The sequence below is a fragment of the Diceros bicornis genome, chromosome 11 (genome assembly GCF_020826845.1).
Source record: "Diceros bicornis minor isolate mBicDic1 chromosome 11, mDicBic1.mat.cur, whole genome shotgun sequence".
In the NCBI taxonomy this organism is placed as follows: domain Eukaryota; kingdom Metazoa; phylum Chordata; class Mammalia; order Perissodactyla; family Rhinocerotidae; genus Diceros; species Diceros bicornis.
This window is the reverse complement of record NC_080750.1, coordinates 8,358,182-8,385,193: the sequence shown is the minus strand read 5'-3', so window position 1 is coordinate 8,385,193 and position 27,012 is coordinate 8,358,182. Positions and strand designations below refer to the sequence as shown.

Genomic DNA, 27,012 nt, shown 5'->3' with positions numbered 1-27,012 from the left:
AAGATGTGCAAGGACGCCCAGCCTTACTGGCCCTGGGCGTCGATTGGTATAATGCTTCCGTGTGGGTGTCACCTGCTGCTTTGTCATCGGGGAGCTCCTACAGAGTCCTCGTATGGTGCATTCGAGCTTATTTTCTTCCTTTTATCATGCCAAAAGATGTGTGTTGGGTGAAACTTTTTTACTTGCAAGTACACATGCTTCCTCTGTAATGAGAAGGTTCCCTAGTTACTAGGACTTGCCAGGTCTTGAGGATGCTGGCTTTAAAACTAGATCTATGCTTTAGTTAAAGCATGTTCCGCAGAAACATAATTTTGATTTATGTTTCTGCTTTTTCTACAAGACCAAGTGCTTGATGATAGAATTTACAACTCCATTCATTATATTCCTATCTGTTAATAGGGGCAAGCCTCATACGCACTAGGGATGCAGCTCAGTAATATTTGTGGACTTAGTATATAAATGATACTGACATATAGATGGCAAGCTTAACTCTCCATGAAGTTATTTGTATTATCAGAAAGAAAACTGGGAGAACAAATGAGTCTCCAGCTGGAGAACTTAGTGGGAGACCTCCTGGTATCCCCCAATTCTCACAACAGCCAGCACCATTTAGTAGCTTGCAGCCACAGAGAGCTTGGGCCCTTCCTCTGTAAACATCTGCACGCCCACAGGGATCAACAATAGCAGTATGTCCTCTCCAGCAGAGGGTCTGCTGGTCTCCTGAATATTCAAGACTAATAAATGGTAGGATCTCCTCTTGTCTGTCATCTTGGAAAATCCCAGTGTTCCGGAACCTGGAAAACCTGATGTATTATAGGGATGTGTCATCGAATCACTAGCTTCACTCATCTGTCACCTCTATTCCAAGATTCCTTCTGGGGTATTGTTGGTCAGAAATACATTAGAGTCTGAGTTTGGGGGTATAAATTCGCCCACATTTAGAGTGGCTTTGCTGCTTTCATAACATGATCTAAACATTTTGTGGCTAAATATAGGCACATTCCTCTAGTGACTAAAGCCAACTTTCAGATGAATTACTGAGGTACAGAAACCCTTTCAGCCCAAATGTGAAACAAAATTTAGCTGCAGAGATATTTCAGTCAAAGGCGGTTGCCTTGGCATTAACAATGAAAACTTACATTCACAGGAAGATCAGCATAACCTCAGCAGGACACCTAGGCTGTTCCAGTGTAAGTAAAAAGATTAATGATGTGTGATTAGAAGGTGATGATGATCAGTTAGTAACATTCGTCAGAGGGCTAATGGCAGGTATTTTTTAAAAAGTGATTGTAATTTTTCTCTAAGGATTACCCTGGCATAATAAATAACAAAATACAATCAAAAATTGTGGTAATGCAAGAGATTTTTTTAAATGGCAGTGATTTTGATATGCAGATAAATTAAAAATTGTCATGTCCATATTGTATTGCATGAAACTTAGTCTAGTGAATGACAAGAGATAGCACAGGTATCAAGGTTTTAGTTTGCCTTATATGTAGCAGTACTTCTGATAGATTTACTGAATTCCAGTTGTACAGTTAACAGATAATGTCTACCTAGTACTCAAAATGTTTCTAATTAGGTGTACTTTTTCACTCTTTTTAAAATTCATTTTGTAAATATTCTCTTGTGATTCTTTAGAACATCTGTAGTATATGTAAATCTATAAATGCCAATTGCTTTCCTTTTGTTTTTGGTTTTTATTTTTTTACGCACATTAGAGTGTAAAGTACCAGATATCTTGTTGAGATGTTTGATAAATGTTAGAAATTGTTTTCACTTTTTAAGATTAGTATCTCTGTTTTTTACAAGTGAGATATACAACATGTATAATAGATATATAACTTAATGATAGCAAATTACTTAAAAATATTGAGGCCGTCAAATAAAGATCAGTGACATCAATATTTTTTAGAAACTTGAAAAATTAACTTCTTTTGAAAATGTGACTAGGCTATGCAGTTAGCTTGGGTAGATGAAGCAGAAAATTAAGCAGTAATTGCAAGAATGGAATTCTTCTGTGTATGGGTGATCTACAGTACAGTTGCCTGAGTGTGTCTCATGGTGTTTCTCCTTTGGTCTCTCATCTTTAACTGAAGATGAGAGACTCCGGGTCTAGGCTGTAACTAACTCTCTTCAGCCAGCTCCCTCACCTCCAAAAGAGTGTCTTGCACATTTGGGTCTGGGTTCAGCTTCGACTCCAGGGGCTGAGACTGTTCATGGCCAGAGCCCATGCTTGGCAGGGGAGCCTAATGTCTCAACAGGGCACTCCCCACAGTCTGCCTGGATGGGTTATCAATTTTTTCAATCTTTTTTTGCTTTTGTTTTATATATACACAGGCACTCTTGTGTCACTTGTTTTGTCTTCTTCTGAAGAGTTCAGTGCAGTATTATATCTGTTCATCTATGGTCACAATATATGTGTTTGTGCCAGGCAGGATTTCGGTGAGCTAAGAGTAGAACTGGTGCAAAGCTATGTAATTGCAAGTCATCAGTTGCCAGGGAGGTAATCTGCCCCCTAGTAGACCAGCCCTAAGTCATGAAAGATAAGTACTGTAAGACACGGGAGAGGCAAATGATTCTGCTGGTTTCCAAAACACAGCATGCAGAGCCCTAAATTCAATTTTAAGATTTCCATAAGGATTTATAAAGATCCTATAAATACCTCACACCTCACAGACACTACAGAAAGACCATTCCCTTTCAAATTTGATATTCTTGGGGTGAGAACACTTCATCTGCCTCAATGAGTGTCCCCGGGGAGCCCAAAGGGGTTCTGGGGACATAGTAGTCATATCTTGGGGAGTAGGGGATAATGTGAACGGAATTACTCATGGAACTCTGTCAGATATGGATAGAGCCACTGGTAGCCTGTTTGGTGTTTCTGGACCATTAGAAACAGCTCCTGTATGGGCCCTTTGCTTAGCGTAGAGTCGGGCTGGTGCCTTTGTGTAAAACACAAATTGCGCAACTCTAATGTGAATAAGGAGAAATGCTGTCTTTTTGCATTTTATGAATAGGCAAAATTCAGCATAGAAAAATTTTGACCTGACCTGACCTCACACATTTGGCTCATGTCAAACTTGAGTGTTGAATCCACTCCATTCTCTATTTGACTGCACTGCCTAAATGTGAAAAACACAAGTGAAACAAATGATCAGTTTTACCAACTGGCTGATGTAGAACTGTTTGTAGCATTTGAGATTATGGTATGGATAATTTTCTAAAGCCCTCTGGAACCCGCAAAGAGGAATGGGAAATAGCAATATTTAGTCTTCGTTAGATTATACTCTATTTTTCCATTGTCATTGTCATCATCGTTATTATCATCAAACATTTTGTTTTATTTTAATTTTCTTACTTTGGTAAAATATGCATAACATAAAATTTACTATCTTAGCCATTGTTAAGTGTACGGTTTAGTAGCATTAAGTACATTCACATAGATAGTTGTATGTCATAGCTGCACATCCTTCTAGTTGCTGTATCTGGGGCGCGGTCTCAGCATGGCCGGAGAAGCGGTGCGTCGGTGCGCGCCCGGGATCCGAACCCCGGGCTGCCAGTAGCAGAGTGCGCGCCCTTAACCGCTAAGCCACGGGGCCGGCCCTCTTTGGAACTTCTATTAAAGCAACTCCCAGCCTTTTTTGATTTCCATCATCCAGTTTGGAATCCATTCAGAGAATCATTTCTAGACACCCTCAGATAATCCACTACTTCAGAATACCATCAAATACTAGGTATTCAGTTAGAAAATAACTTACATAAGAAATTGGTCTTATCTAGATAAGATACTAACAATAGTTTAACAAGGAAGCCAGAGTTCTGTTTTGCATCCCTCAGTGCCCAGTTTGCATCAGCTGCCCCTATGCCTGCCATTGCAGCCCTGACAGGCGTGGCTGACACATCCGAGTCTGCTTATGTCATGGTTATGCCACTTGACTCATCTTAAGCCTCTGATCATTCACGGAGAACTTTGAAAGTTTCCAAACATATGAGGGAGGCATAATGTCAAATAGAAGTCGGACATGTAGATTATTCTTGGTCTCTTTATTCAATAATAATAAAAAGAGGCATGGATTCAGTTCTTCAAAAAAAGAAATATAAACATAGCTAGTTATTGTCCCAGAATTGTAAAACATCATGCTTGTATTCCCTTCTCAATCTCTAATCCAAACGTGTGCCTTATAGTGGACTCAACAAATCCTTCCTGCGTTTATCAGACATGACTAGTTCATAGACAGACTGTCTTATGGGAAAGATGCGACAAGATCCAAAACTGAAATATATGCTTTCTAGGGAAGAACTGCCTGAGAGATCCTTACCTTCTTATCAAACTGTAGTGGTAAGTGATGTGATGTCAGGAATATCAACATTGTGGCATTGACATGTGATCATCCCACACACCTGGCTCTCTGTGAAATGTAAAGCTCTGGGATCGTTCCCTTAAGTGTTTAATGAGTTTGTCACGGGCACTATGACTCAGCACTGGTTATTTTATAGTGAAAAAGAAAGAACGGATTCTATCCTCTGAGAGCTACTGTACTAGTAGCGAGACAAACATTAAACAAGTGAGTACACAAACAAACATAATTATAATGGTGATGAGTGTTGTGAAGAATAACATAGGGTGCTAGGCGGTAAGATAAATTAGAGGAGTGGGAGTCTTAGATGAGTGAGAGGATATAAAATTTAAGCCAAATTTTAAAGGATAAGAGGGATTTACTCACCAAATGGTAGAGGTAGACAGGCTGGGTATGTCCTGGAAGAAAGACAAGCATGTGAAAAGGTGCAAGGGTGGGAGGGAGCTTGGTGCACTGGAGGGACTGGAGGAGGGCCATTGTGGTTGGAGCAGGATAGAGAGGGACACCGGGAGGGTACAAATTAGGCAGATACTTGAAGGTCATGTAAGGATTCTACCTAGAAAAACGGTGGACAGCTACTGCAGGGCTTCATGTAGGCATAAGACAAACTTGGAAGTCCGTTTAAAGCTGCTCTCTGGAGAATTGATGACAGAGGGGCAAGAGAGGAAGCAGGGCCGACTAGGAGGCTGTTGCAGTAGTGTGAGTGACAGAGTGATGACTTGGGCTGGTGACGTTGTAGTGGAAATGCAAAGAATTCAAGACCATTTTGGAGATGAAATTAGCAGGATTTGGTTCAAGATTTGTAGATAAATAATGTAAAAAGGTGGTTAGGCCTCTTCACCTTCAGATTCTAGCTTAAATACAGGTTAAACCATAAAACTGCAGACTGATGCTTATGGTTTCATTCACTCATTTAATTATTTAATCATTTATTCACCCAGCAAAGACTTATTACGCTCCTTCTGTAAGCCAGGCACTCTGTAAGGTACTGAAGATACAATTTTCCATCATAGATGTCTACCTAAAGGACCCTTGCACCAGTGGTTGCCTTGAATGACTATATTAGAACACAGTGCTAAGAAGACCTAAGATTTCAATTGTATCTTCATAGACTTTGTTCCCTTAGCTCAGTGGTTCTCATCAGGGGTGCCTAGGGGACCCTTGGGGTGACTGGGATTGGCACGCTGGTTGCCACACTGACAAGGTGATGCTGCTGGCACCTGGTATGGGCCTGGTGCTGACAGTCTTACCATGTACACTCCTCTTAATGGGCCCTGCTGAGCTTCTCTCTGACCAGGGGCTACTCTAGTGCTCCCCAGCAGTCTGACTGTCCGACTTTAGTCAGAGGATGACAGGGGCTCTAAGTGGGAATGCGTTATGTCAGTATTCTTCCTAGTCTTTCCACGTGACCCTTTGGGATCTCCAGAGACCTTTGACTTGCCCTTCTCCTGCTCTACAGGTTGTGTCCAACTGGCTCTTGGGCCAGCACAGAGGAGAATAAACAAACTTTCTCTTTCTTGTGCTGTGTTCTTGGGGAAAGTCCTTAATCTCCACTAATTCAGTTTCCTCATCTGTAAAATGGAAATAGCACTAGTATTTACCTCATGAAGTTGTTGTGTTACAACCTGTAGAGACTCAGAACAGTGCTTGGGCTTGGCATGGGACAAGCACTCAATGGATATTTGCTGTTATTGTTATTGTTCAACAATATGGAAGGCAGTACACTGAGCACCATGCAGGTGACATGATAAATGCCTCGCCATCATAGCTTCTGCCATGGAAGAGATCGCTAGAAGACATCCCAGTCTCCCCAGTGCAAGGCACCATATGATGTGGCCTTTGATAAACAAACAAAAATCTAACTGTGTGATTCTCTGCTAACATGAGTCCTGCTGCCTCTGCTCCAAGCCTTGGATTTCGCGTCTGGTGGCCTCTGTTCACCGGGTTTGTGCTTCAGCTTTATATTTAGAGTGGGGGAATTACTCCTTTTCCCGGGGACGTTCCTGGCCCTGCTGTGGCGAGGTTGCCGCCTCAGTGTGAGTTAGCCAGGCCCTCTGTTGGTTCCGGGTTTTCCCACCACCGCTTCAGCACTGGTTCTCATCTCTAAGTCAGAGCTAGTTCTTGGGTTGATGTGGCGCCATTTTATCTTCCAAAGCCCAATCCTGGACTCTGCCAGCTGCTTAGCCTCATGGTCAAGGCTGTATTCCTCATGAAACTTTATAAATGTTTTATTCAAGATGAAACTGCTTTCAACCATTTCTAAGTCACAAATATATACACTAGAAACAAAAGACAATTCATTCAGCTAGATAACACAGAATGAATCAACATCCCTGTAAATAATAACAACAGCAAAAACATTTATCTTTTTGGTATGTGGAGTTGCATCTTTTCATGGTCCTAGAATTATCTTTTTTTTTCTGTAAGCCCTAACGTTCTAGAGATTCATAAGTGGTAATTAATGCTTCAAATATATAATTGAGATGCCTCGTATCATAGCAGAACTCTAATATCCATTTATCCACAAAATCTCTAATTAATTAATTAATCTGACACTTTTTTTCATGAGACTGATTTAATTTGTGGCTTTGTATGAAATAACACACTAAGAATTTTCTTTCTTTCTTTTTTTTTTTTTTTTGTGAGGAGATCAGCCCTGTGCTAACATCTGCCAATCCTCCTCTTTTTTGCTGAGGAAGACTGGCCCTGGGCTAACATCCGTACCCATCTTCCTCCACTTTATATGGGACGCCGCCACAGCATGGCTTGCCAAGCAGTGCGTCGGTGCGCGCCCAGGATCCGAACCGGCGAACCCCGGGCCGCCACAGTGGAGCGCACGCACTTAACCACTTGTGCCACTGGGCTGGCCCCACTAAGAATTTTCAAAAATCTGTAATAACTACTACTTAATTTTGTGCTCCATTAAACAATAATGTCAGTATAGAAATGTGTTCAAGTTAGAAAATTCAATAGTTTCTCTGTAAGGCACTGTGTTCTATTAGAGCTCCATTTTTTCCTTCCCATTCATTTATCATATGTATAGCAAATGATAAAATGGTTTCATTTGCACAAGGATATTTTTAAATAATGGTAAGAATGAATGCAGAAAATGAGAAAGAGTATTGGCAGAGACAGTTAACTACATTATCCAAAAGCCAGCATAGAACTCTACAACCCTTCACTTTGTTTAGTAGCTATTGTAGTTCATTGAAAATTACCAGAATCTAGGCCCTCTGACTTTTTAATATTCTTCTTCAAATACAGACGCCTTAAGAAATAAAACCTATTGCCATGTATAGCTAAATTTTAGTGTTTCTTTTTTCTTTTTAAGTGAATGTAAGGTCCAGACTTACAGTAAATGGATAGCATGATTTTCTGACTTGGATAATTCATTAATCATTACTTCAGCACTCACTAATTGAGCAAATATTAGGTGTCAGATGCTAGGTTAGGCACTTTCGTAACAAAGATCCCAGTAGTTTAGGATCTGGTGATTCTCACTGGGTATTCAGTGTATTTGAGGAGCTGCTATAAGCAGCAGCAATTTCATTAATGACAATAGACTTTCTAATCAATATTTATTAAACAGTGTAACAATCCACAATTGTTTGTAATACAGATTTTCTAGATACTTGTGGTCAAAAACAATAATAAATATGAATATCTATCATATCTATGTCAGTCACATTCAAAGGAAAAAATCCCACAAAACTGTTATTATCTTTATAGAAATAATAATGGGTTTGTTGAAAGTACTTTCTGTCTAATATCTAATTATTTTGTATTATAATTTATCTAGGGCACACTGTGTGATTGCATTATTATTGTAGATGCTCATGGGAAAAAAAACCTAGCTGTGCTATTAATTGAAATTACATGTGCATGTACCCATGGTTTTCAGAACAAGCCCATATGAAGCTTTAAATGGTAATTTTAGATACACATTTTACATGTAAAAATAATAGGGGTGAAAATATGACTTCAACATTAAGGATTTGTAAATATCCAGAATGCAATGGAGAGGACAAAAGTTAATACACTTTCAGACAAATTTACAGTTTTTAGTATCACATCTTTTCCTGTAGAAAAGAAGAATAATAATTGGTGATCTCTGGAACATGTTCTCATTTGATGATATTTCAGAACTCATTAAAACAAAAAGGCAAATGAGAATCAAAAAAAAAAATCTATCTTCAAAGTAATTTTATTCCACACTCTATAATGTACATACACCAAGCTTTATACCTTCACCTGATGCTTTCCCAAATGACTCATGCCTTCTAAACTTCTGGAAAGACTGACAGTGTAATTATGGGAAAGGCTGCACTGTGTGGTGACTGAGAGCATGGCCTACGGAGTGGATGGCGCACCCGTGCCACAGAAGGCTGTGTAATCTTGGGCAAGTTACTTAACTTCTGTGTACTTCCATTTTCTCATCAATAAATCGGGCTAATGGTAAAACTCATCTAGAGAGAATTGTGAGGATTTCTGAGGTAACATCATGCTCACTTCACTCTGTGGCACGTAGGAAGCACTCAGCAAATATTTGCTATTACAGGATTAAACGCCAAAGCCAAAATTTCCTTTTAAAATCAGGCCAGATCACAGTAGAGAAAGAAATGGCAGATAAATACGTGAGAAAATGGTTCACTTCACCAATAATCCAGAAATTCATATTAATATGAGATAACTTTTTTCCAATTAGATAGGTGTTTTTGTTTATTGATAACAACCGTTATTAGTAATGATGAGGGCTCTGGGCACCTTCACAATGTTGGGGTACAAACCATTTTGGAAGACAATTTGCCTTATCTTCCCAACAAAATTTTAAAAGTGGATACTCTTTGACCTAGCAATTTTACTTCTAAGAATTTATCTTCTATAAATACTCTCAAATATGCAAATATATGTGTGTGTATGTGTGTTCACAAACACACATGTATATCTCTATTTATTACTTATTTTAAATAGGGAAGAATGCTTCTGATAGGAAATGGTGCCCATGATTTAATGCCAAATGAAAAACACAATTAGCCTAATAATTTATATGTATTTCACAATCTCACTTTTGTGAGAAAAGTATGTGTTTCTTCATGTGTGTTTCTAAGGGGAAAAGTGTAAATGTTTAAAGACACACAAAAAGTTGAGAGGATGCACATAAAGTTAAAATTAGTTTATTCCAGAGAGTGGGATTGGGGTTCAGAGATAGGGGAGTACTTGGTACACTTCCATAGTTTTTGAATTTTACTACTCAACTCTTGTTACTTTGAAATTTAAAACCACATTTTTTTAGGTCGGGGAAAAAAGCCCAAGCCAGAGAATCACTGATCAGAGAATTCTAGCCCCAAAGCAGGAATCTTTTGAACCTGGAGAAAAAATGAACCCCAAATATAGTGACATCTCCTTATTTCGAGAACCTTGAAACCGTGGTTTGAGTGAACTTCCTGGAGAAGCTACATTCAGTTGCTGAGTTGCAGGAAGGTCTTCACTTACAGAGGGCAGACAAATTCAGCTCCATCCTATCGGCAAGGATCACTGTTGCCTCCCAGGATGGTGCCAGAAGCCCTAAGTCTTTGCTCACTGGCAAATAAATGGAGCATAAAAGAAATTGGGGGGCCTTACAAAGAAAATCAAGCACTCAGCCCAGAAACGGTATATATTTTGGAAGGCCACCTCTAGCCCATAAAGGCATGTTCATTGCAGTTTAAAAAACAAGCCCCTCCAGAGAGATACAGCCTGCAAATCATACTCTACAGCCATGATATGCATCGTCCTCTCTCTCTTTTTTTTTGCTAAGGAAGCTTTGCCCTGAGCTAACATCTGTTCCAGTCTTCCTCTATTTTGTATGTGAGCCGCTGCCACAGCATGGCTACTGACGAGTAGTGTAGGTCTGTGCCCAGGAACTGAACCCGGGCCGCCAATGCGGAGTGCACTGAACTTAACCACTAGGCCACCAAGGCTGGCCTGTCATCTTCTCTTTTTGTTCAGAAAATGTCCCTAAACTGTTCCACGCACTTTGTCAGACTTCAGTTAATATTTGTAGAATTGAAATGAGTTTCATAGAAACCATTTTCTGTAAGAGATATCACTGAATATATTTATCATATACAGAAAATTGTGTCCTCAGGATCTAGTGATACAAAGACATATAGAAAAGATGGACATGTTTGGATTGATATAGATTGACCATTATGAAAACTGTAAGTCTCATAATGTTTTAAAATGCTTTGTTTTGGTAATAATTTTTAAAATAATCTAAAAACAGAAATTCTATGTGAACACTGGTACAAATCTATTGAAGCCTAATTTTTTCTTCTTTTCTAATGTGAATATCTTGTTTGTCTTCACAGAGTGACTGGAGGTGAGCTGTTTGAAGACATCGTGGCGAGAGAATATTACAGTGAAGCGGATGCCAGGTAAGTGACTTGCCCTGCGCAAGATACAAGACTCAGCATTCAAATGACACTTGTTTGGTATACCTCTTTACAAACGAATCATGATGCTTAGTATTTATGAGAATCTCACAATACCATCTTGGACCTCTTTTCATGATGAGTTCCTCTTAGTTGATGTTTCTCTCTCTTGAGGATTTCCAAGATGATTCTTTGGGGAAAAAAAAAAAAAAAACCTATGAATCTGGTCTCTGAAAAAAAAATCCACGAATTTGGTCTAAACTTTATTTTTATCTAGCATCTATAGTTAGAGTTCATATTTTAGTTATTTTTTTAAAAAAGCCTAATTGGAATGAGTTCTGCTAAAGAAGTGTGTTTTTTAGCCAAGAGATCAAAGATTGAGACCTCTAGCTCTCGATCCTGGGCTGCCCAGTGTGGTAGCCACTAGTCACAGATGGCTATTTTAATTTCAGTTTCAATTAATTAAAATTAAATAAGATAAAAAGTTTAGCTCCTCGGTTGCACTAGCCACATTTTGAGTGCTTAATAGCCACAAGTAGGCTGCGGCTACCGACTGGCCATAGCAGATATAGAGCATCTCCATCTGCACAGAAGCCTCCGCTGAACAGCCCATGTCTGTCTAATCAGAGACCATGAAAAGAAATAGACTACAAAAGCCCCAGTGGTCTCCTTAAAGCATCATTAGCTGTTTAACTCTTTGGAAATTTCATTGAAGCCCTTGGAACTCTCACTTGAAAAATATTTATTTAGGTATTTCGGAGGTTTCAAGAGGATTTCCCCATCTTGTTAACTGGCAAAAGGTTTACAGAAGTTACAAGTGGCCAACATTTTGTCTAGTTTGCAACTTCCTAGGCTACCCAAAGGCAGTGTTTTGGGAGTGAAGTAACAGTAATCTATTTACTAAGATATGACTCAGACTGTGTGGTGTCAATGTTCCTCAGCATTCCATATATATATTCTGTAGTTGGCACTTATTTTGAAAAATCTGGCCATGAGTAATTGGCTCATTATTAGCAATGTAAATGAGATGTTATGAAAATTCGGTTACTGATTGTCTGCTCCCCCCTCATGCTTTCAGAGCTTCCTAAGGCTTGCTCACCCACTGTAGCCTGGCCCTCAGCAGAGTCAGCTGATCACAGGTGCCCCATCCCTCCAAAGTAGCACATGCATCCACAGGCTCACTTCCAAATTTCTCATTAATCTTCTTGGTTTAATGCCATTGCTTATGACATTCTGTGAATCTTGTCTGTACACGACTGCACTCTAATTTTTTAACAGAATTTTTACTGCCAAAGTCAAATAGAAAGTTCTGTGTCACTTACACTTAGTAAATCATCACTTGCTCAGTTTACCCCAAATCCTCACATTAGGTCCCTGGAAAGGGGCTTCAGAGCAGTCTTCTTGGAATTAGCTATTTGCCCACTTGCCAAGAGAGAGAATAATTTTAATCAAGGTAGTAAACACATTAGGGAATTTCTTTTATTTTGCTTTTTTAAAGTTAACAGGTTGTTATTATGTTTGAAAAATATTGATTGAAATTAAAATAGAGACTGTTTTCACTATTGAAGAGCCTTGCAGAGAACAGAGTAGACCCTATGGGTTGGGTCATTTCATATGCATGCTTATATTAAGTTTTGGAATTCACTATAGGTTATTTTTTTTTCTTTTGTGAGGAAGATCAGCCCTGAGCTAACATCCATGCCAACCCTCCTCTTTTTGCTGAGGAAGACTGGCCCTGGGCTAACATCTGTGCATATCTTCCTCCACTTTATGTAGGACGCCGCCAGAGCATGGCTTGACAAGTGGTGCGTCGGTGCGCGCCCGGGAGCTGAACCCGGGCTGCCAGCAGCGGAGCGTGCACACTTAACTGCTACGCCACAGGGCCCGCCCCACACTATAGGTTATTTTTTAGGATAGGTCCCACACAAAATCAAGGAGAAAGAAACATTCTCTTCCTAAGTACAAGAATAAAGAGCATGTTCCGCAAATAAAAGTCTGTTTTCTTACTAGTCCTCAAGAAACTAGGAATTGAATCCATTCTCACTAGAAAAAAAAAATGGTGACGTTCATTTAATGTGAATTATGATTTGTTTATTTTCTAAGCCCAATAACTTATACCTGTAGTTTGATAAGAGACAGTGAACTATTCCTAAAAAGTAGTACAAAGTGAACATTATTGTAGAAGGAAAAAGAGTCATATGATTTAAAAAATAATTGCCAACACTCAAGTAAGCTATATAGTCAAAAACAGCCAATGTGAGGCTTTTAGTGGCACTCTTAATCGAGTTAGAGCTAGAAAATCACGGTCATGATCGGTTTTTTGACTTTACATGGTGATAAATCAGATGGTGATTACTTTTTTAATTCAGGAATTTACCTTGGAGTAATATTATTTTGTACATTAAATGGTTGAGAATGTCCTCATAAAAATGTTTACATAATCCTTAAATGGATGAATGTACTTCTGTACATACCTGCATTCAAACCGTGCAGTGAACTTGTACAGAATTCATCCGTGTGATGTGTTCTACGTTACTGTACGTCAGGTGAGAGCTCTCGGGACCTATAGGTGCCAACAATGATTTCTCCCCTCTAATCTAATTAGCTGTCTACATGACATCAGTAAGCCTTTGCTAAGAATAGTACAAATTTGTTCATTTTGACATAGTGATAAGCAAAAGTTTTCCTCAAGAGGTGTATGGAAATATATTTAACAATTGCCAGTGCTCCAGGGGATCTTAAAATTTTATTTTTTTTGTAAGTTCCTAGGTCTGCCCCAGAGTATATACTGTACTGAAGAGGGGTTCATTTCATGTCATGGGTTTACTTTAAATTCTCCCTCTGTTGTTGGAGACCTGCATTAGTTTTCCTCTTAATATGTTATACAAGAAGCACCATTGCTAAGTCAAAATGATAAATGTGTCCCTCAGTTTTTTTTAACCCCTGTTTCACCTGCCACTTCATCTGTGTTTACCCTCTTGTTTCAACACTTATGTTTAATTGTGACCTCAGATTTTAAACAGTTTAGATGTGTATGAGAAATACCCCATGCATTTTATATCTTTGAAAAATTTTCCCAGAACATTATGGGAATTATTTATAAATTTTTATCCCTGAATATGGAAATTTTGACTTGTGTATAAAAGTGATTTAATTTGTACACTTGCAATGAAAAAAAGCACAACTCAAATTGTTTTGTCTGAACATGTCACAAATTCTATGTTGGATGTCATTTTTTGTTAGAACCAAAATTAGCTTTATTCAGCGTTATTTAATTTCAATGTAAAGCTAAAAAAGTGTTGTGAAAAAATATAATTTTTGTTTGTTTGTTTCGTTTGAACTTTCATTTTATTTTGTATTCAATGTGACTATGTGCCTTTAAAATGTTCTCCCTTCCATTCTGCCCTTGTATCTTTACAGTCATTGTATACAGCAGATTCTAGAAAGTGTAAATCATTGTCACCTAAATGGCATAGTTCACAGGGACCTGAAGGTCAGTATATGGAGTCCATAAATCTGAATCAAAGGAGTTTTTTTTTTTTTTCTGGGGAAAGGGCAGAGGGTGGGTATTTAAAATGGTTCCTTTGCCTTTCCCAATTTTTCCCTAAAATGACTAAATGATGAAATGATAATGCATGATGCCTCTTTCAGTTTGCTCATCTACAGGCTAAATATACATCATAGCAAAAAGAGAAGGACAGTATTAAGAACACAACCTGTTAGGTTTCCAAGCAGGAACCCACCAGCGGCGGTTTGGGGGCAGGCTTTCCTGAAACGTCCAGCATTTGCCTGGAGATGAAGTCGGCCTGTGATGTATGTCCGCCTGTAGATCTAAACACCACTTCTGTTCTGAGACCATGGGTTGCTGCGGCAGAACAACTGGCTACGCATTGCTCCATTTGAGTCTGATGAACCCTCAGGCAAGAGATAATAATTGCCAGCTAAATTAAAGCGCAAGAAGTTAATGATTTATCAAAAATTCATTACGTGTCCTAATTTAACCTTAATGGTGCCTTGACTGCTAAGGTGGCAGCTTTGGAATGATACGAGAAAAGTGGGAGAGCAGAGGGAAACAGGGTTTTTGTGTGGGGTAGAGGTGGAGCACAGCTATAGAGATTATATCTGTGTTCCAATTCATTTCCTGTAGGAATTTATAACCAGGAAATGAGCTCCTGAATTAAAAGAAATATTTTTAAGACGGATTTTTCTAAAGCAAGTAGATCCTCATTTGGTTCACATCTGGCAAGATCCTGATTGTTCTGAGGTAGTAGTCACTCTACTTGAGCAATATGTTCACGTTCCTGAAGGTGGTAAAGTACGACCCCAGTTGTCTGCTGGTTGTGCACTTGGACCCAGTCTCTCTGAGGGTATACAGACAGTGAGTGTAAGCTTGGAACTAACACACGCCCCCTGGTGTTTGCATGCAGTCATTGCATTCAGCAGATCCTGGAGGCTGTGCTACACTGCCATCAGATGGGCGTAGTCCATCGGGACCTGAAGGTGAGTAATGCCCTTGGAGAAGATCAACCACCGCACAGTTCCTAATGACTGTTCAGCTGCAGTTATGCCCGTAAAGGCAAAAAATATGAGCAATACAGTTGTGTGCACTCATTCCAACACATTACGAAAACACATTCCCATCACCACAGTCTCTCTTACTTCATGTCTTCTCTGATACACACTTGAGACATAGAGATCCCATTTCGTCCAGGGAGAAATAATTTCCTAACGTTAACAATAAATAGGTTGCTATATTTCCTTCCTCCTAAAAACTGCTGTAGCAGTTAATGTGACTTTGAGTAGGACAGATGATCTCATCTTCAATCTAAACTTGTTCTGTGGACATATTATTTTATAGTCATACCATGTATACCTAATATTATGTAAACGGTTATCAAAATTATAAAGTGAATAGAGATAAAGTTATTAAGAAGATTTTTGGCCCAAATGATTGGTGCTAAAGAACGCCATTTTGGACTCTGAAATCTCTTTCCCTTAACATTAGTCCCAGGAATTCTGAGGACATTGAGGCTTCCTGGTTCTTTATTTATTTATATTCCTAGGGACCAAGATACTAGGGCCTTTTAAAACAGATGGAAAAGAAGTAAAATAAATTTTATTATCAAATAATATTTATGCAATATATATATATAGACATACTAATGCTTTTAAGGCTTCACTCAGCTTCTGATACCATTGAGGATGAGAAACGTTTAGATCATTTAGAAATTAAATAGTTCAAAAGGAGACTACTCTTTTATTAATTTTCTGTCCCCTTCTCTCAGCATTCTAGTTTTACTTAGGGAATTTCAGAGAAATAGTGAAGGCTTAGAAATTTAAATGAAAGAAAACTACTGGGTGGGCAAAATAGCAAACGTGAGTGCTGTGTAGTTGTGATTCTTTGTTTGAAGTCTCAGTCTTTTCCAGACATTAATACAGTTATGTGTTGCTTAACAGCGGGGACACTTACTGAGAAATGCGTCATTAGGCAATTTTGTCAGTGTGTGAATATCATAGAGAGTACTTACACAAATCTAGATGGGCAGCCAACTGCACACCTAGGCTGCAAGGTACTGGTCTTATGGGACCACTGTCGTATGTGTGGTCCGTCGTTAACCGGAACATCTTTATGCGACGCATGACTATATAAAGGTGGCAAAGGGTAAGTTAGAATGTCCTGAACTGTATGTTTTTGGGGGGAGGACCTAGGCTGGTTTCTCACTTGCAGACTCTCCAGTTATAATAAATTGTAAAACTATCATTTCCATTCTTTTAGTATGTTCTAGAAGAGTCTGTCTTTAAAGATCCACAGGGAGTTACATGAAGATGTGATTTGTAAGCAAAACACTGCCTTAATTTTCTGGAATCTTCCTTTGATTTCAGTTTGAGTCTGAGAGCTTTAAATGTCAAAAGCAAAGGTGTGGTTAATGGCATGTTCTTTGGGAGAGCCAAGATAAGACTGTGTGCATCTGTTAACGCTTAACCAAATTTACCCATCAGGATAAAGGAAAAACAATATGTTCATTTGAAAATTCCTATCTTTGGTGATCACCTCAAAAATTCCTCACAAACAGAGCCCCTTAGGTTATTCCCAGAGCTCACAGTACTACTTTCTTTTTTAAGTGAACATATAGGGACATGGACATTATTTGTGCTATTTTATAAAATATTCTATTTAATAAATTTATCATATGAAACATTTTATTCCATGTTATGTACTTAAAAATATACTCGAAAAGCCAAGGATAAAAAATGTGAATTCTCGTCCATGGCTTTTAAAATATATTTTGTGGGGTCATGATCTTGGACTTCTATAAGGGTCCAAAGTCAGCTGAGCCCTTCAAAGACTGGAACTTTAATCAGAAATGGTAGTGGGCCTAGAATATGGGCCGTGAAGAAAAACATATTTTCTGACATATGAGCTAAAGTCACTAATTGAAAACTCAGGCAGGTGATTTCTAGGGAGACTTACTACAGAAGACATAGGCTGCTCTGTCACCCATCAGACTCCTTTCAAGGGGGAAAAGTGTTTTTGCTTTCCATTCTTGTTCTGATTTTAGGAGAGGACAGAGATGAGCTTTTAATAGAGCTGGTTATAATTTCTATAGTTTTGTCTTAGTTTCTGTCAAATTGCTGACTTGAATAGACTTCAGCTGAGTCTAGTTCTCAGTGCTTGTGTCAGTAGGTCATTTCATACACATACTTAGAGAATCTAAAACTTGTGCATTGGAGGGACTTTATGCATGCCTTGAGTGTGCTAAATCCCTCCGTTTGTTTTGCGTGTTTTATATCCACTGTGTGTAGTCTATCTGATAAATAGACTACTTATAATAGCATATTAAAATAAAGAAGTTCAACTGCTGAAATTTCTTATTATCAGACTTTAAACAAAATGTTGCCTTTATTTTTATCAGGCCATACATTTTTTTTCCATATCCTGATTCATATGTTAATTTGTTTACAATATGGATGTTTGATGTGCAGTTTAATTTGTCCATACCAGTGAGATAAAAACACAGGAAGTGTTATGTTTGTCATCCTTGTCACAGGGACCTATGAGCATATGAGGACTGTAAAAATGTCTGTAAGCCCCTCCTGGAACAATAGCTGTTTAACATGTTGTATTACTCTACAGTACCCAACCTGAGACCTTAGACCTAGTAAATACTTGCATCATATTCCTTCAATTTAGGAATGCATGAAGTTCAACCAAAAGCACATTTGTAATATAAAAGGCAACAATGAATAAAGTAGACTAAGTATGTTAATTAATATTGAATAAAATAAAGATAAATATATCTTCAGCATAAAGATCACCATTTGAATATTTGAATAACTGCCACTCCTTGGGTTTCATTAGACAGTGGAATCCCCCAGGTGGAAAATGATCAGGACCTAGAGATGAGGCTGAGGCACAGCAGGCATGGAGGGTGGCCCAGAAATAAACAATGGGAGCAGGTTCAGGGTGGTGGGGTACTAGCATCAGGAAAGCACGTGAGTCCGCAGCAGGCGGTGTCCAGTGGATGCATGGACCTCAGCCTTTTGTCTAAGGCGCCTCCAGTGTCAGGCCAATCGATGTAGATCCAAGGAGTATTAGGGAGATCTAGCAGTGGTGACACACTTACGGTACTACGGTTCGGGAATATGACTCTAGTCTTGGGGAGGATTTGGATTAAGGCAGGACCTTAATAAAAATGGCAAGAGCTGCCATTTGTCGAGTAGTTACCATATACCCTGCACTGTGTTATCACATGAATCTTCACAACGCCTTCATGAGGAAGGCTCTATGAGTGTCCCCATGTGGCATAAGGGGAAATGGAGCAACCACGAGTGATACGTATTCAAGGTCACTCCGACAGTAAGATATGGCTTGTGCCCAAGCGGTTTGGTTCCAGGCTCTGCGTGCTTAATCACTACCACTTCTCAATTCAGCTAGTTGAATGAATTGAAAACCTTTACAGACACCAAAGAATAGTTCAAAACAATGATGGGAAAATAATTTTACCAGCAACATTAAGAATTATTTGGGAAAGTGTTCCTAAATTTAGTGAATCATAAGATTAAAATAATCCTGCCTATGGGTTTTTTAGAGCTATACAAATCTGTATCATTAGGAATAAAAGAATAAGGTATATTTAAGATACAACATAGAGGAGTAGCGGGCAGGCAGCATAATTTGGCAGTAGACTGATGTATAAAGTAAAAATTTCCTATTTAGGAAATCAGTAAGGTGGCATTGGCTGCAGCCTTTGGAAAACGACACAGAGAGAAGAATGAAATGCATTTGCCACATTTAATTGAGGCCACATCAAGGCGGTCAGTTTGGAGTGCTTAAAAATAGATTATCAAGGGGCGGGCCCCGTGGCTTAGCGGTTAAGAGCGAGCGCTCCGCTACTGGCGGCCCGGGTTCAGATCCCGGGCGCGCACTGATGCACCGCTTCTCCGGCCATGCTGAGGCCGCGTGCCACATACAGCAACTAGAAGGATGTGCAACTATGGCATACAACTATCTATTGGGGCTTTGGGGGGAAAAAAAAGGAGGAGGATTGGCAATAGATGTTAGCTCAGAGCCGGTCTTCCTCAGCAAAAAGAGGATTAGCACGGATGTTAGCTCAGGGCTGATCTTCCTCAAAAAAAAAAAAAAAATAGATTATCAAGAGTGGAGTACTGTAACTCAGTGAGGGATATCTGTGAACTAATGATTGAAAATTCAGCTGTAAAAAGAGAAGAACCAGCATTCATCAAACATTTCTTGAGCACCTACTAAAGGCACTGTCTTAGTTGTGGGCGTATATTACAGAGCAAAACAAGAACAGACACTGTGTGCGTAGAACCTACAGGCCACTGAGTTAAAGATCATTTAAAAATATGCGGAAAATGTGTCAGAGCTGTTCCTCACAGAAAGAAGGAAGTACATCAGACAAGTACTGCGTCCAGAAAACTGTGAGGTCAAAAGGAGGTTGCAGTAACAAGTGACAACTCTTGATGTCACAAGGAATAAAGGAATATCATATCAGAGGTGTTCTGTCATTTCAGAGCCTGGAGGATGCAGTTTCTATGAATCAGTTGTCAGAAGTCAATAGATTCAGTTATATGGCTGTGCATTTTCAAATAACTATATTTCACACAAGTTAGTAAGATTTCTTTCATTCAGAGTATATTGGAAATGGTTACTGAATGACTTCATCAAGAGCAGTCTGGAGAGGAGGCTTCTTGCATACAACTGAATCCTGTAACAGCAGATCAGCACCTGTGAATTGCCTCAGCCGAGAATGCTGCATTTCTTATTAGGCTGCCTTCTGGAAAACAATGTTATTTCAGGGAAAAATCGTTCGATGGAGAGATATGAGATAGATAGAGAGACAGAGATTTTAATGAGGATACTAATTCTGGAGATTTGGAGGGATTTAAAGTCTATTTCATAGGAATAAAATTAAATTTATGACCAGAAAAGAATTAGTTTTCTGGGGGGAATATGACATGCATTCAGTCAATACTTGTTAACCATGGGTAGTAGATATATCAAATTGTCAATTCTTCATTTTGAGTAATTATAAAATCACAAATTCCGCTTTTCTCAGAATCACGTTTAGATAAAAGTTTGAAGAACTTACCATTTGTGTGAAAGTTTGTGTGATAAAGTTTAAAGAACTTTATCATTTGATAAAGAACTTATCAAGAAACAGGAATGGAATACGGTGTGATTCTGATGGACTTAGTCATATACACGTGGTGATAGAAACAGTACTTCCTAATCACAAACTTAAGCGTGTGCGTCAAATGACAACGCCCCGTGCTAAGAACATAAATTCAGACATCCGTTCCATATAAAAACAAAAGCAAAAGTGACTTGTACCCTGTGCACAAAAGAACTCAACCATGTGTAGGAGTGAGTTTGATATTCAAGAGTTTTGATTCATGCAAAACTTCTTTTAGTTTATTTCTGGAAGCTTTGTTCACACCTTCTTTGGCAAAGAAAAAGTGACTGAAAACACACCAAAGCACAAAATGGTTAACTTCGTGTTGAAATACTGAGACTCTCCAATAGAGGAAAGAAATCTAAAGAGACAGTTTCACTTCTTAAAAGCTAACGTCGGACCAGCCTGGTGGCGCAGTGGTTAAGTGCGCACACCCCGCTTTGGTGGCCCAGGTTTCACAGGTTTGGATCTTGGGCGCAGACCAATGCACCGCTTGTCAAGGCACGCTGTGGCAGCGTCCCATATAAAGTAGAGGAAGATGGGCACGGATGTTAGCCCAGGACCAATTTTCCTCAGCAAAAAGAGGAGGATTGGCATCGGATGTTAGCTCAGGGCTAATCTCCCTCACAAAAAAATAAAAAAATAGAAAAAAATAAAAGCTAATGTCCAAGGGAATGTAAGAATCAAATAATATAAAATAATAAAATAGTAATTTGCTGTTTTTATAATATATATAAAGAAAAACATAAAACACATGATTTCACCTCACATTGTCTAGTTACCACTATCTAGCACAGATAAATCTGTGATATGACTGATGCTGAAGATGATCATCACCTTTGCTGACTCAGTTCCTTAATACAGATCACACTACTTTAGAAATCCTCAGGATGTATTTATGAGATTTGTGAGAAGCAAAATTAAAACTATGTCTCTTTCATAAGTTTTCCCTTTGTTTTATTTGGAAATGCATGGTAAATATTTTTGAGTACTTCAAATTCTTCTACAGAAATCTACTGAATGGACCACCTTTTGAAAATGAATCATTTTTATACCATCGAGGGGTTTCTTTAGTGTCACATCTTTAAAAGAAGGAATCAGGAAATCTGGCTGCAAGTCCTTGCTTCACCTTTATGGACCTCCCTACCTCATTTAGAAACTGAGGGATTTGAGTTATTTTATCTCCCAAGTCTCTTCCAGTCCCAAAAGTGATTCCAGCAACTTGCCTAGGTCCTTTGAGATATTTGAACAGTTTCAAGAAAATCTCAAATCACAATGAAAGAAGTTGCCATTGTATCCATATGGAAGTACAGAACAAAACTTGCAAACAGTTGCTGCTCATTACAGCTGATATGCTATAAATGGTTGTTGACACTAAGACCAGATGTCATGGAAAATCCTGCATCATTAGGAAGCTATGGGGTGGGGAAGGAACCTATGTGTGAGAATGTCAGTAGAATCTATTTAAAAACCAACCTAAAAAGTGACTTCGTTCTAAGAATTGAGAGATAATCTCAGTATGTAAAGATTAACATAATAGATTGCATTTAATTTAGGAATACAGAAATTCCTCATGTTATGAACATTCATTAGAAATATAGTCAATGTTCTGCACATTGAAATGGCCAGCTGCACAGGAGTGTAATAGTTCTTCATTAATGTATATATTGTCCCTTCCAGAGGACAGCACTTGTGTGATAAAATCCAGTGGGATTTATAATTTCATATATGCTGTTACGAGATAGAAGTTATACTTACGTTCATTTGAGAGATGAAGGAACTAATTAATTAGCTTCAAGAGTCTATGAGTTGCCCAAGTCCACATAGTTAGTAACGTCAGGTCCAGGACATAAACCCAGGTCTTCACCCTCTTTCTAGATCACCATGTTGCCCATTTCTTTCATAGGGTGCTGCCCCCATGATCAACCATAGCTGTACTGGAAGACCTGTGTTTCTGATCTCACCTTTCTCATTCGCTTTAGAAAATCAAAAGAGTGCAATAGTAGCAGATAGCAGTGTAGTGGAGATCCTTTTTAAGGAAGTAGCCACTGGTTAGCTGAAAGATTCTATTTCAGCTTTTGGGGAATATAACCACAAATTATCTTCTTTTCTCTATAAAAAGGAAGCATTCAGAAATTGAAGTAACCTACTTGCCAATGAACTTTTGTAGTACAATATATTTTTAAGTTGGAGGCTATATGAATGGTAGAATGTGATAACAGGATTATTCAAACTGATAAATTCCAAAGAGTTGTATGTGATATTTTTAATATTTCATTGAAGCTGGCCATTAGAAGCAATTTTGTGATGAAACATTTTATAAAGCAAATAATCCTTTAATAAAGTCAATAATCATCCTAATTTTTCTGTTTGCATTCCATAATTCTGTATTTTAGGCTTGCCTAAAAGATATACATAAACATGAAGCCATTTCAGTGCTATTGATTTTTAAATTTATACAATAACCTTGAACTAACCCTGCCTTTTCCTGAACATAACTGCAGCTGAACAGTCTTCATGGGTAAAAGGTGAAACACTAGTCCAGACGGGCTTATTATTTTCCTGGATGACTCACAAGGCCCTCCAGAGAGGTCTTCTAGGTTGTCTCTAGGTGTGAAAATTTGCTCTAGTCATTCAGAGGCCATGCATGATAAAGTTCTAAGGTGTTCCCTTTCTTCTGAATTGGCAGATACTTGGTGTTTAAGAGCATAATGCACACAGCACTGCCCAGAAGCTTTTTGATTTAGTGATAAGAATAAAAGCATATTAAATTTTTTGTTTTTTCACTGATGACACTGATATTTGCTCAACAAACTTTCAATAGCACTTGATTTAAAAAGGCCTAAAATGATTATGATTTCCAAAGTGATTGGAACTCTTCCCTTGAATGAGTCTGTGGTTGACACATTAGGACAGAGGTGTATTAGCAGAGGTCTCTCACATCTCAATGCTTTCAAATGTGAAGGTTACAAGGAAATAAACTATTGCTTACAGTGTGATGTGGTTTTTCCAAGTTATTTGGAAATTATTAATTTCTTCTTGATTAAATTAGAAAATGCATGTATGTAGTGGACCATAAACTTTAGTTCTGAAAATAAAATGTCAAATATGAATAATGTAACATGGTTAGATACTGTAGTGTATTGACAGACAACCAGAGTTCCAAGTAATCGCTAATGTTAGGTTTTACTAAAAGTTATTTCAGCATGGAGATCTTTCATATTCTTGAGACATCTTCATCCCAACATCCAAATTAAATTATCCTGTATTTAGTGTTGAGGTAATTCAAACCCTGTCAGCCCTAAAACATTACAGAGATTTCCTTACAGTTACCAATTGTCCTAACAGTGACGAATCTGATGGCAGTGGGCAGCAATAGCCTGAAGAAGTCTGGTACTTGATGAAAACTTACTTGCCTATACTCTTATTTCTGGGAGACTTAACCTAATTTCTTCTAAGTTGTGGTTATGAGTCTTTGCTAATTTGCATGGCTGGCTTAATTAATCAGTTAAATATTGGTTTAGGCTGTGTTTACACAAGGTCAAAACCACCAACAGACTCAACTAATTCAGTAAGAAAAAAAAGTACCCAATCTCTTGAAAAAATATGAAATTCATTGTTTGTCAACATATAACCAAAACAAATTTGATTGACTGAATTTTTAAAATTTTCAATCGTTTTGGCCCTTGTAAAGTCCATTGTTTCCCAACTTTTTTCAGTCTGAGACACACCTCTAAATTTGCTGGGTCTTATCCCAAGGTAAAAAGATGTTGAACCACTCTTTAATGTATGTACACCAGTCCAGCTATGTGTTCATCCAGATACCCGGGAATGAATGGACTTCACTGGATGTGTTAATCAGCCTCGTTTTCCTGACCATCTTCTTTCATTTTTTAGAATCCACACAGGCAGTCAGGGGAAATTCAAGACTTTGCCATGGTGCTTATTTTCAAAGTACCAATGTGTCTCGATTCTCTAGTTGGGAAACAGTGGTGTGGACACAGCCTTATTCCAAGACTGAGTTATCAGTCCTTGAGTGATGGTAAATACCCAAGAAAATAAAAATGTATCTTTCTTACAGTATTCCAAGATGTGAAAATAAATATATAAGTAATGCTTTGAATCACACTTTGAAGACGTAAATTATGTTTTAAAAAACTGGCTTATAAAGAAAAAAAGCTAACTATAACATTTGGCAAATAGTAGTACACTCTTTCTGCCTTTAAGAATAAACAGATTCTTAAAGACAGCAATTTTAATGCATAATTCAGAATAAGACTACAAAATTTGTACAGAAATTGTTTGGAAACATTGAAGAATCAAAATCACTACATTCGGGTCCAAACTCTTGAAGTCAGCTAGGATTTAATTTGCAACGTTTCATTTGCCAAATGTCTGTAGATTGGTCCAACTCTTGTTATCTTTTTGCCAAGTTTCCTTCTGCTGAAAATGTCTATGCTCTGTTAGGCTTCTAAGTCAATGTCCATGGCCAAGTCTGGACCTCAAGTGGCCCTTGGAAACATGTGAGCAGGTCAAGACAGGTGCTTCCATTCATTTGATCTCTCCTCAAGTGTGTTCTCTCTTTTGCCCAGTACTGTCTAGTACATTTATGCATCTGTCTGAAGCCTGCACACATGATAATTTTTAATCATTTTCTAACCATATTTTCCCTGAGATTTAGGAATGACAGTCTCCCGGAGAGAGAACAATGCATGACTTTTTTCCCCCCCAATCTTATAAAATGTTAGTTTTGAATAGTCATTAAAATAGGTTCTCACTTCAGTCTCTTTTTTTTTTCTTTCTAAATAAAGCCTGAGAATTTGCTTTTAGCTAGCAAATCCAAGGGAGCAGCTGTGAAACTGGCCGACTTTGGCTTAGCCATAGAAGTTCAAGGCGACCAGCAGGCGTGGTTTGGTGAGTAGGGCCTGTCTTTCCTTTCTGCTGCTCCAACTCTTCTGGCTCCAGTCACATCCCACTTCCTAAACAAAATAAAATGGGAATGTTCCTAACAACCATTTGACTCATTTTAAGATATTGGACCTTCGAAAGCACTTGATTTTACTGCCATTAAGGGGCATATAATCTAGAAATGATTTAAGGGAAAATATTAATGGAGAGCAATAACACATAGACTTTTTTCTGAAAGGATGGGTGAGACAATGGATCCTGTACTCAGAATTAATAGGAGGGTTGCAGTATTCAAAGAGTACTTTTTATTTAAGAAAAAATTGATTGTTCACATACAACCTTATTTGATGCCAAAAACTGGTATGTAAATAGCAGATATTCAGGAAATACAGAATATTTCACGTATTTCATGATTAACAAATTAAAGTTTTAAAAAATATATATTATGTCACAATATACTATACATATCTATACACATATGTCTACAGTCATGCACCACATAACAATGTTTTGGTCAACGACGGACCGCATATACGACGGTGGTCCCATAGGATTAATACCATACAGCCTAAGTGTGTAGTAGGCTACACCATCTAGGTTTATGTAAGTACACTCTATGATGTTTGCAGAATGACAGAATCGCCTGATGCCTTTCTCAGAATGTATCCTCATTGTTAAGTGACGCAGGACTGTATGTATATATGTGTTTGTGTGTTTCATCTTATCTTCTTTTTCTCCAAACTGCCAATTTTGTCTCTAAAATTTTGATAATTTTGAAATTTCTCTATGGTGAAATTTCTATTTCTTTAAAATTAAGGGAGAAATTAACCTAAATAAATTTAGAGTACTTTTAACAAGGCTAATGCATTATTTCAATATTTAACCTGTTAAATTATTTTATCCACTGATTTTCTTATGCCTCTCTTTCTGACATTTGCCAGTATTAACCCATTTTTCATGTAATGTCGTAGAATATAACCTCTTTCAAAACCTCAGTCTCACTTCTTTGCTGACTTTCAGTGTATTGTGGTTAATGTTTTAAAATTATAGTTTAATTATAACTAAATCACTTCTAATTGATTTTCCTCTGGACAACAACAACAAACAGAAAGAGAACTCAAAAACTGCTTCTTTTGTTTTATACGTGAACCCTTCTCTGTGTCCCTAGACATACACACCTCCGAAGATGTACACAGGGCTCCTGGGATTCACCGTCTCTCTAACCCGCCCCAGCTGGTTAACGGGGGCGGGTGGCATGGCAGCCGTCCCCCGTCACCTCTGCCAGCACCCTGATTTAGGGCTTCATGTTCTGCTGCCTGTCCTGTCTCCGTACTACCTGACTGGTACCCTTGTCTGCAACCCCTCCTAGGTTTAATACTGCCTTTTAAAGTCTCTCCTTACCCACCGGATGAATTTAATAATTCCAGACTTGGCATTTGGTTTGTCATATTTTGACATATGTTAACTGCAAACTGAAAGAAGGTAGGACCTAGTTCTGTAAATTTGAGACTCAAAGACATCTTTGTATCCTGGGTAAGAAGATGGTTGACACAGATAAAGAATATACAGTAACAGGAGTTAGGGTCCAACAGGAAGTGGCAGGGCTATCACAGAGAAGGCTAGAGCAAGTTA

The 27,012-nt window shown here is 38.3% G+C and overlaps 1 protein-coding gene across 8 annotated transcripts in view; it reads left to right on the top strand.

The window, feature by feature from the left end:
- The window catches only part of CAMK2D (calcium/calmodulin dependent protein kinase II delta), a 295,243-nt gene that overhangs the window by 196,020 nt on the left and 72,211 nt on the right, over window positions 1-27,012 (top strand). For 5 of the 8 annotated variants that reach the window (XM_058549950.1, XM_058549953.1, XM_058549952.1 and 2 more), the window contains exons 5-7: window positions 10,712-10,777; window positions 14,195-14,267; window positions 25,284-25,386. In XM_058549950.1, coding sequence (XP_058405933.1) covers window positions 10,712-10,777; window positions 14,195-14,267; window positions 25,284-25,386 — 242 coding nt within the window. Of the gene's footprint in view, window positions 1-10,711; window positions 10,778-14,194; window positions 14,268-15,201; window positions 15,275-25,283; window positions 25,387-27,012 lie in introns of those variants that run through there. The other 3 variants (XM_058549956.1, XM_058549954.1, XM_058549955.1) reach the window with 3 other exon arrangements.